Below are 12,204 nucleotides of genomic sequence, written 5' to 3' on the forward strand. Positions count from 1 at the left end.
CATACATAGCATTTCATCTATAATTCTATACTAGTATTATAAAGAGGTAAAGTTCGTGGTATTGTGAGGGACACTCTGGATCTACTAAATCGATTTCGAAAATCATTTTACCATAGGCTATATTTTATCCCCGGATTCATACAGAAACTGGAACTACGCGGGTGAAACTGGCGTCTGCTAGTTTAACATATTGGAAAACGACGCAGCATCGACGATGCGACATCGTTAATGAACGCAACGTACTAATAGAGCATCGCTCTAAAGTATGTAGGAAAAAAAATTGTGCTGTGGCGTACACAAGTGCTGTGGCGTACTGAGTATCCCACCAAACCGCATTGGAACAGTGTGGTGGCTTTAAGCTCCATATCGCCTTCCTATAAGGAAGAAGACCTGGCCCTGTAGTGGGCTATTAAAATAGGCTGGTAATGATGATGATTTAACGTCACAGGGCCAGGCCTCCTTCATTATAGGGGAGGGGAGATTTAGACCCACCACGCGGCTCCAATGCGAGTTGGTGGGCTTACGGTAATAATGTTACGAGTTAGTTCATTTACGATTACTATCAATCAATCAATCAATCAATCAATCAATTTTTATTTCGCCAGAATATGGTACATTTATGGTCGAAATTTTCTTAGAAGTCTTATGAACAAAACAAACCCGTCTTGTCACTAAAATCACATATTTCACTTACGTTATACGTAATTTCTAAAGAACAAAGTGTCTAAATCCTTTATTATACGCGTACAGTACGAATTACACCAAAAACTACACCGAATTTACGATTTATTCACATTTATTTTCTGAAAAACAAAATCACAACGAGATTAATTTGCACAGCTTAACTACGATTACGGCAATTTGACATTTCGTAACGCTAGATTGTCTATGAAAAGCAAGGATGGGTAAATAACATCGAGCGTTAACTTATCGATAAATGATAATGAATGATTCTTTAATAATTGATATGTTGTTAGTTTAAAGATGGAAAATTGATATTTTATAATCATTTTATTTTAAAAAATAGTTTTTTAATGAAAATGTTATACAATAAATATGCTCACGTTATTCTATAGCGTAAAAGATATCTTACGAATAGTAGCATTATTCAAACACTGGCATGGATAACATTAAGTTGTAGCTGTAGAGTAATAATTATGAAGAAGGGTAAATGAGTTTTTTTTCATGGAAACGCCGTGCTCTATAAGTATTTTCGTAATAATTAACTTTTTTTCTGACTATTTTACATATTTCAAAAATATACATGCAGGGCAGAGTCTACAGTTTTAGTTTATTCAAATACGGTTACCTATACTGGGTGTAAGGGGCATGCTAACGAAAACTTAATCCAGTGGTTCAGTACATGATTCTGAGTCTCTCAGCGTTGAAATTTTTTTTACAGTTTTTTAAACTAATTACAGCTTAGAAGTACTTATTTCATCTATCTCAATACGATTTTTAATAAAAATCATCAAATCAAGATTTTTAACAAAAACTAGCAATGTAAATTTAATTTGCAAAATGCGCGCGATCAGCTGTTTTCCAAGAGGTCAAATAGGCAGGTCACGACTAATGGGTATATATACAAAGTCACAAACAAACTGCGCGACGTTGTATTGCCGACCGCCGCCGGTGCCGAGGAAAATAATTGCTATCTCTCTCTAACCTAAGCCACGCGGCGCGGTTATTAGGTATTTTCAAAATATTGAAACTTTAGGTCCTTTCGCTAGACGCTACGCTATTTTTTCTTTAGTTCGTGTCGTCGGTCTGTTGACAAACAAACCAAAATTCAAAAACTTTTGTGTATGTTTTATGTTCTGTTAGTAGTGATTTTCTGTAACGAATACTCATACAATTGTGTCGTTTGTATTGTGTGTGTTTGTGTGTGTTGACTGAGAAGTCTTGAAATACGTACCTACGTGTACGTACGCAGTAGGTTGCGGAGCGTTGTTATCGCATTATTCGCTGTACATTGCGTGCTCAAAATTTTCAAAATCTGAATTTTCTTATTTCCGACGTAATTGGTATTTAAAATATCGTTGTGGAAACTAAATTTAACCTCTTCATGCAGTTTTCGGTATCATGTCCCTTACACCCAGTATGTACGTGGATACGTGCACACTTTTTTGAAGTATAAGCAAATCTTGGACGTTAGTACGTCCCCAAAAGATTAAAGAAAGATACGGCCGCGTGGCGCAGTGGGTAGTGACCCTGCTTTCTGCATCCACGGCTGTGGGTTCGATTCCCACAACTGGAAAATATTTGTGTGATGAGATTGAGTGTTTTTAAGTGTCTGTGTGTATTTATACATTATATAAGTGTATATGTAGCGTATTTATACATTATATATTTATATGTAGTATATAATTGTATATTAATATTATAATATCAACTATCTTAGCACCCATAACACAAGCTACTCTGTATGCTTACTTTGAGGCTAGATAGTGATGTGTATTGTTTAAGTATATTTATAATAATAATAAAAAAAAGATTACCCCATTTCTTAACCACGCGTACCCATAGGCATAAACCGTGCACCGTTCACCGTTTGTGACACGTGATATTTAATTTCTTAAAATGCACACAACCGACAAACGTTACTATACGTTCCCTTTTAAGATAACGTAGTATAGTAACGGATATTTTAGTTTAGGTATTTCAGTTATAACGATACCTACTTGATATCGTTCCGATGCCCGCCGTTAACTTCTCAACCCTACTGATTGTCTTTGATTCATAGTCGGCCATTATTGTTGTGTAAAAAAGTCATCTAAGAAAATTTCGACCATACATAGGTCTTATATTATATTTAAACACATATCCTGCCATAGTTGGCGTGCAAAAGTTAACAGATCTTAAAAAATAATTTACAAATAATAAAAATAAAACAAAGTTCGAATTAATTAATGTTAATATAAATGTCAATAAAAAATGTCAACTTTTATGGTTAATGTCCCTATTAGCGATCTTTGTTCTGTGCTATAGTACAACTTTTTCATTAATAAATCAAATAATGTCTTCCTAAATTTATTTACAGTTATTTGTTTTATGTATTCAGGCAAGTGATTGTATAAAGTTACCGCCATGCAGTATACATTTTTGCTGGTAACTTTGTGCCTCTGCATAGGTATACATAGCTTGTATTTGTACCTGGTGTTCAAATTTTTTATTGATCTATAGCTTATAAATTGTTCTGGATTTTTTTTTACAAACATACACATTTCGAAAATATATAAGCTAGGTAGTGGCAATACTTTTAAAGATGTGAACAGGGGTCTGCAGCTGTGGAGCATATCCACACCGAAGAGTGCCCTGATACATTTCTTTTGTACTCTAAATGCTCTATCACAATCTACCGAGTTTCCCCAAAGTATCAGACCATATCTAAGCAGTGAAGACACATATCCATGGTAGGCCATCAGTGCGGCTTCGTGAGTAGTTGTTTGTTTGACACGTTTCAGAACATAAACAAACTTTTCTAGTTTACAACAAACCCCATGGACACGATTACTATCAGATGTTAATAAAATGTAAATTATAACATCATTATAATATTTAGCACACTGCTGAGCTCAAGTCTCCTCTCAGAATGACAGGGGTTAGGCCAAGTAGTCCACCAAGCTGGCCCAATGCGAATTGGCAGACTTCACACACGCAGAGAATTAAGATAATTCTCTGGTATGCAGGTTTCCTCACGATGTTTTCCTTCACCGATTGAGACACGTGATATTTAATTTCTTAAAATGCACACAACTGAAAAGTTGGAGGAGCATGTCCCGGACCGGATTCGAACATACACTCTCCGGAATAATAATTATGATGGGATGAGTTACAGATATTTACGATTAATTTTGCTAGCTAATGTTAAGTGGTTGTACAATTAATTAAAACAATCAATTTAAGAATCATTAACGACCAATTAGCCGCAGCAGTTAACGGCCTAAAACGGATTCGTTTAGTTAATTGCTATTTAAATAACTCAAACTGAGCCTTGGAATTTGATTTCCTAGTCTCATCAATGACGTTAAATACTGTTAGATGTGTTACTAGGTCATGAAAAATGAGGCGCCCAAAAGAGAAAATTTCCACATCTCAATGTTAGTTGTGGTCAACAATTCGTTATTTAAACAAATAATACGTAAATATTGTCTACTATATCGAGTTGTGCGTTCAGGAAGTGTAAAAACTATATATATACATAAATATATAATGGAATTAAAGACAAAATTGTGCATGTGTGCGTTCAGTTTTGTAGCTCATTATTCGGATCACTTTTTGCGATAATTTTGTAGGCACGTAACCGATCTATAGTATAAAATTATCATTGAGTCTTATCAAATTGAATTCGGCAGTTGTTTACAATTTTCGAAGTATTTTTTATACTAATTATAAATATTTTAAGTTGTATTTAGCATAAAGGAAATATGTAATTATGTTTAATTATGCATTTTTGACCTACTTTAAAAAAAAGGTGAAGGTTTTTTTTTTAAAGTTTGTGACCTCATAACTTCGTCATTTACTAACCAATTTTGAAAATTCTTTCTCGTTTGAAAGAATATACTTCTACTTGTGGTCCCATTTCGTTTTATGGAAATCGGTTAAGTAATTTTGTGTTAAAAACAAAATAACTGAAATACTTCTTTGAAGTCAATTGCATTTTCGACTCACTGCTAAGCTCTCATTCTGAGAGGGGTTAGGCCAATAGTCCACGCTGGCCCAATGCGGATTAGTAGACTTTACACACGCAGAGAATTAAGGAAAAGAAGAAAATTCTCTGATATGCAGGTTCACGATGTTTTCCTTCACCATTTGAGCCTCGTGATATTTAATTTCTTAAATGCACACAACTGAAAAGTTGGAGGTGCATGCCCCGGACCGGATTCGAATCCACACCCTCCGGAATCGGAGGCAGGGGTCATATCCACTGGGCTATCACGGCTCTGTCAATGTTGTAGAAATAAAAAAATAATAAATAAATCATGATTAATTAAATAATTACGATTGAAACTCACCCTTTCTCTCCAGGTCCGAGTTTGTTGTTCTCGACGACAGCCGTAGCACGGATCCGATGGTCGGGCTGTTCACCCAACAGTTTCTCGATCCGCCCGTTGCTGAGGCACACTTCACTTTTATCACTTCTCACTTCACTTTCCACTTCACTCTCAACGACCACTTTAACACTTTTCTCACTCAAATCCTTCTCGTGTTTCTCCGGTTCGATTTTGTTCTCTATTATTTCCTTTTCCTGTACACCATTGGCTATGAGGGGTGCTGGTTTTGCCTGTAGTGATTTCGGTTGGGATTTCGGCGAAGAGATAGTCGGTTTGCTCTCTATGGCTCCGTTCTCGTTTATGGATGTGACATAGACTGTGGAGTTTGCTATGTACCCGTTTAGCTCTTTGTTCTCGGGCTGCGTGCGTTTCCTTTTGTTTAACTGTAAAAGAAAATGTATTTTCAATATTTTGAATATTACTTTTTATTAAAATTAATTTACAGAATAAAAACTTATTGGACATACTTAATACTAAAATTGATTCATAATAAATCGCATGAAAATTCCGAAAATCGATTCAGAAATTTCGTATCATCATCATCATCATCAACCCATGTTCGGCTCAATGCTGAGCTCGAGCCTCCTATCATACCTACACAAATATAAAAACTTTAATTTCTTTTATTTTCTTCTACTCGTATCTTTTATTTTTGTATTTTTGTGAAAGTTTAATGAGCCTAGTCAGAAAGAACAAAAAATAATTTTCATAAATGACGAAGTTATGAGGTAACAAACATAAAAAAAACATTTGCTCAGAATTGTAAACCTCCTTCTTTTTTGAAATCGGTTAAAACAGGCTTTTAGATAGACACAGCGAAGGGGTAATTTGTTTTATGACATGTACCTAACTATAAATAAATAAATTCTACCATACCATGAAAACAAGTAGTGCAGTAGCATGCGCGGTAGATTTACAAAACGGAGGTCCTGGGTTCGATCCCCAGCTGGGGATAAATAAAAAAAAAAAGGTACCTACCTACCTATCTTTAAAACGACCGCTCTTAACAAATTATAATTATTTTTGTTTATTAGTTTATTTGCTATAGTCTATTTGCTAGAAACAGTGTAATATTGCATTTCTCAGTATTAACAAATCTAAAACAAATATTTTACCCAGGCTTCTTAATGGGATCTCAGCACCAGAGGGTTTAGACGAGCGCAGAAGCATCGCCTGATGGGGTGGTAAAGCAGAAGAGAAGGACGGAACGACTCTCTAAAAGGAGTATCCTCTGAGACTCGGACCTCGGCTTAGAGGGCTGTTCTGGAAGGGTGTTGTTACCTGAGTATATCAGTCCGGGTGACCCCGAGATATTAAAATGTCAGAATGACCATGTGCAAGGATATCATTTATGACAGCTACTGCAAAACAGTGTATCAGTAGATACAGTGTTTAAGAAAAAAAAAAGAAAAAAACATTTATTTCAAAAAAATTGTGTTTAACACAATAATCGTAAGAACACGGCCTCCGTGGAGAAGTGGTAGGTATGCACGGTGGATTTACAAGACGGAGGTCCTGGGTTCGATCCCCGGCTGGGCAGATTGAGATTTTCTTAATTTGTCCAGGTCTGGCTGGTGGGAGGCTTCGGCCGTGGCTAGTTACCACCCTACCGGCAAAGACGCACCGCCAAGCGATTTAGCGTTCCGGTACGATGCCGTGTAGAAACCGAAAGGGGTGTGGATTTTCATCCTCCTCCTAACAAGTTAGCCCGCTTCCATCTTAGACTGCATCATCACTTACCATCAGATGAGATTGTAGTCAAGGGCTTACTTGTAAAGAATAAAGAAAAGAAAAAAAAAAAAACATCATATGATATCAGTCGGGATACTTGTTGCACTAATACTTTCGCCGTGTTCGTAAGCGCTTTTTATGGGAGGTTCCCCCGAGCCATGTCAATCCATTAGCTTCTTTTGTAAAAAAGTCCGCCGTTAACTTTGATAATTTCATGGTTATTTGACTTTGAGCTTTTTGTGAGTGGGACAACCAAAATATTTAAAGCATTTGTAAACATTTGACACAGATATGGTAAAGGTTTATCACTTTGTTTTAGTAAGATTCGTTCGTTCGTTATCAACCCATATTCTGCTGAGTTTCCTCTTAGAATGAGAGGGGTTAGGCCAATAGTCCAACACGCTGGCCCAATGCGGATTGGCAGACTTCACACACGCAAAGAATTAGGAAAATTCTCTGGTATACAGGTTTCCTCACGATGTTTTCCTTCGCCGTTTAGACACGTGATATTTAATTTCTTAAAATGCAAAACACAACTGAAAGTTGGAGGTGTTAGTAAGATTATATTTAAGTAATGTTTGGGTTTTAAGTAAATAACGAAAATATAATAACCAATCCGATCCGGGGCATGCACCTCCAACTTTTCAATTATATGCATGATAAGAAATTAAATATTACGTGTCTCAAACGGTGAAGGAAAACATCCTGAGGAAACCTGCATACCAATGCGAAGTCTGCCAACACGCATTTTGACAGCGTGGTGTTATACTATTAGCCATACGCCTCTGACAATTCGAGCATACCTAATCTGAAGTAATGGGTTACTAACTTGCAAAAAATCGTTGTATTTCTGTTCTCCAGCCATGGGCACGGTTATATTATTTTTTAAAGATTATTTGACCAAATATGACTAAAATCCCCTTTCCTCTCCAACTAGTCGGAAATGGAGTGAGGGTGGGTGTTCAGTGGGTGGGGATCGAATCACGGTAATGAGTTAAGCTCCCTTTAAGTTAGCCTTTAGCTATTAAGTCTTTATGCTCAATCTTTTGAAGGGAATAATCCCAACACATAGTACCATTCTGAGATGTCTCTAGAGCAAACTGTTATAACAAATTGTAAGTCAAATGACCACGAGTTGTTTCTAATTAGACTACAATAGATCGTTACTGTAACAAGGCATTGTTGTTAGTGTATTGTCTGCGCTTTGGGTTATCAACGCAGGGTTACACGATTTGCGGAGTTAATATATAAACAAATAAATCAACATGGCAGCCGACGGACGCTCATCATTATTGCGCCTCGATCTTTATAGAAGAGATTTTTCTAGTTGTCGAAGCGTTTGCGATTGTAGAAAGAGAATCGACGTGCCACTTTGCTACAGGGGCAGCTTATGCCGTTCACTACATACAAGCATAAAGCCGGATTTACATTTGTCTGACGTGTCACATCAGAACAGAATCGGTTTCATACATTTTGTATGCGACGTAAACAACAATGCGCTTTTCGTCGCCATTGCAATACCTACGAGTAAGTGGCGTGCGCAATGTTTTAAGTAGGGTAAGCACTATTCGTTCACATTTTACAATATGAAAAATTGCTTCTTTAATACCGATTTGTAAAGAGTGCTCAGGGTAGGCAAGATGTAGAAATGCAGTTTCTACACCTATGAATTGCACATAATAAATGGTACGTTTTAAAGTTGATACTATTTTAAAACAGGTGTCATCCCTATTTGTAACCATAATAACAACAGCAGTTGGCTGTTTGTGCTTCAATATAAGTTTCGTTATTAGTTGCAGTCAAAAAACGCAACATGCAACCCTTGCGGGAGAGACGACATACATTATATACCCTTATTGCAAAATTTCAGACCACAGGGTCAAAAATATTAATATTTTTTAGAAATTGTAGACAGTAATGTGTCTGTCTCCTATTGATGTGTGTCAGTAATATATTGTTGTGAAATGGTATTTTATGCCTTAGCTACATGTGATATTTTTAATCTAATTTTACAAGAGAAACAAGAAGAAACAAGAAGAGTTATAGTTTTAGCTTACTAGTACAACAATTCAAACCAGAATCTGTAATGTGCTGTAGGTTCTGCATTTCAGTATTTGTTAAAAATTCTTGGAATTTTAAATCTGCTAATTTTTTTTCTGTACAATAACAGTTGGCAGAACCATGGCGATAGTTCATCAATAATAAAACACAGCGCTGTAGCAACTTCTCAACGTATCACTCAATGGTTGCATCTGAAAACTTGCAGAATTTTTTGTCGTGCAATATCGTTGCTTGCTCTTTTTGAGCGAAGTTTTCACAATCTCGCTCCTTCGCGGCGTTATTTCTCAGAGCAACTTGTATATTGTTTAGATATTGTCGTTTCGCGAGAATATCTCGAATAAATGTTCATTCTTTACATTTTTAGGAGTGGCTCTTTGCGACAAGTCTTGTTGAGAAATATTATAGCCATATTTATTTTTGCTGTCAGACACAATTACTGTGTTTCTCGGTCTCAAATTGCAGCGGGTGCTAATAATATTTCTAAGCCCTAGGTCGGGTTATGAAATATTCAGCTTTTCTTCCAAGTCATCATCATCACTATCATTAACAACCCATATTGGGCTCACTATTGGGGTCGAGTCTCCTCTTAGAATGAGAGGGGTTAGGCTTTAGTCGACCACGCTAGCCCAATGCGGATTGACAGAATTCACACACGTGGAGAGTTAAGATAATTCTCAGGTATCCAGGTTTCCTTACATGATATTTAATTTCTAAAAATTCACATATGTGAAAGTTGGAGGTGCATGCCCCTGGCCGAATTCGTACCTACGCTCTTCGAATCGAAGGCAGAGGTTATATCCACTGGGCTATTCTTCCAAGTAACTACGAGAAATTCTTAGCCCGAACATATAAAGCCGTAAATCCCGGTCATTATCATTAGTATCTTGTGTGATAGTGATCGTTATACTAAATTATAGTACACAAAATATAGAGCCTTGTGCCCTCTAATTTGTAAAGGGCTCAAGGCTCTATATTTTCTGTACTATAAGAAGGCAATGGGCTGGGCACATAGTTCGAAGAGCCGCAATGGTTACCCCGCACTACAAAGCGCAGTGTTGGTCGACCCTCCACCAGGTGGACTGACGACATCAAGCGAGTCGCAGGGATTCGCTGGATGGAGGCGGCTCAGTATCGTGATGTTTGGAAGTCCCTACAAAAGGCATATGTCCTGCAGTGGACGTCCATCGGCTGATATGAAGATTATGATGATGATGAAGAAGGATGAAAAAGGAGAAAATGACCTTGATTAAGTGGACTGAAACAGCAAAATCTACTTTTTTTATATTTTAATTTGAACAGATGAGGATCCCCTATACTTCAGGTTGACATGTTGATGTGTTCCTAGAGAGTGTGTCTTACAATATGAAACGTGTTTGGTAGCAGGCTTCGGCCGTGCCTAGTTACCATCCTTAAGACGTGCCGCCAAGCGATTTAGCGTTCCGGTATGACACGTAGAAATCGTCAGAAGTAAGAGAATAAACTTGTACCTCTTCCGAGTAAGCCCGCTTACATCTTACAGTGGAATTCATAGCCGTTGTAGGGGCATCCCCAGCCCCCAGGGGATCATTCACCTGCCGAGTGTCAAATTCTCAAACAAATAGAGGTTAAATTCAACACTCAGCGGCTGAATGATCCTCTGGGGGTGCCCCTACAACGTCTATAAATTCCACTGTTAGACTGCATCGTCACTTAACATCAGGTGACATCGCAGTCAAGGGTTAACTTGTCATTGGATAAAAAAACATAATTAAGACCGTCTGTCCGTTTTGTCAACTATTTACATACTTTCCATAGAGGGCATTCATCGATCGTCAACTGCTGTTACTGAGCAACAATCTGTGGAAATCAATAATGAATCTATATATAGAGCAAGGCAGCTCTTCCTAACTCGTACAAATTCCCACGTATTATATATCCCGATAGGGTTGCCACATTTACTTTCTTTAAGAATTCAATCAATAATAATTTAGCTGGCCTATTCACTAATTTGGTATTTATTAACAACCTCTTAAAATATACATCAAATGAACTGGGAAATGTCATCTACTTACCTACCGTATGATATCCACGAAGGGTTGTCAGTAGGTAGGCACGATGACATTTGTTACATATCAAAAAGTAACAATATAAAATTTTCATAAAGTCATTTTCAAGAAAGAAGTCCCCCAGACGCGGCGCTAATGACTTACAGTGGAATTCGTAGACGTTGTAGGGGCACCCCTAGGGGAACATTCAGACTCTAAGTGTCGAATTTAATCTCTATTTGTTTGAGGATTTGACACTCGGCGGCTGAATGATCCCCTGGGGATGCCCCTACAACGACTATGAATTCCTCTGTTAATGGCGCTTATTGTTATTTGATAATGGCGGTCTTTTCTTGTTATTGTTATTTGTGTGGCGATGTCATTTTTAGTTTAGGTTTTGGCCGCGGGACTATTTATGAAAAGGACTCTACGTCATAGTGAATTAGTCTGCTGACCTCCCTCCTTATACTGGTAGGAAAGAGGTTATGGAGCTTAGACCCAAAAGCGTCAAAGCGGGTTGGAATGGTGATACTGATAATTTAACGACCAATATCAGATTTCAATCATAGCGTTCAGGCTTAACGTGCTCTCCAAAGCACAAGGTGTGCCTGTATTACTAACAGCCTGACACTGATTGTGTTTGTTGCGATGTGCATGACATCATGCCGATTGCAACCAAAACACGGTCAGTTTTATCGGACGTCAAACCGTTACCGTTGCAGGCATGTGGGGTTATCGGATGGTGAGTGGCTAGCATAATATTAGTGTGATAACTGTCACCACTATAAAACCATTTTATATTTCTCATGCAAACCGTTTAAAGTGGCCGAGGTTTCGCCACTCGCGCCACGACGTCTTGGGAAGTCTGCGATTTCACTAATTGTTTCGCATTTCCACTGAAAAAAGGTTTGCAATTTCTGTCCTAAATACCATTGTTCTTCACAATGGTTCAATACTTGCGTTCCGTGAACTTGCATTTGCTTACCTTTAAGATAATGATAAACGATCACAGGAAAATACTAAAGTTGGTATGTGGATAACCGTCGTTCAAAACAGTTGCTCTATAACAATTTCAGTACTCGAGAACGGGAGAGGAGTGGTGAATTTTTGATCTGACCAACGCGGCTACGTTCTCGAGGTATCTTTCCTTATACCTTACCAGTGATAATAGTTTCTCTAAATTATCTTCTTTTTTATGACAGTGTGACTGAAGCAATCAAGGATCCTCTGTAGATAGGTGGTGAAACCTCTCTTTTCCGAGTAGTTTCAACAGTAATGCCTTCCTAACTCACGATCTCGAGAGCGCCCAGACTGATACACTCAGCTCAAAACAC

General features: G+C 37.6%; 1 protein-coding gene across 8 annotated transcripts in view; it reads right to left on the reverse strand.

Moving 5' to 3' along the window:
- Positions 1-12,204, reverse strand: part of LOC112055890 (protein PALS1) — a 185,514-nt gene that overhangs the window by 138,862 nt on the left and 34,448 nt on the right. For all 8 annotated transcript variants that reach the window (XM_052886067.1, XM_052886066.1, XM_052886073.1 and 5 more), the window contains one exon: positions 5,016-5,437. In XM_052886067.1, coding sequence (XP_052742027.1) covers positions 5,016-5,437 — 422 coding nt within the window. The remainder of the gene's footprint in view (positions 1-5,015; positions 5,438-12,204) is intronic.

This window comes from Bicyclus anynana, chromosome 16, assembly GCF_947172395.1.
Source record: "Bicyclus anynana chromosome 16, ilBicAnyn1.1, whole genome shotgun sequence".
NCBI classification, from domain to species: domain Eukaryota; kingdom Metazoa; phylum Arthropoda; class Insecta; order Lepidoptera; family Nymphalidae; genus Bicyclus; species Bicyclus anynana.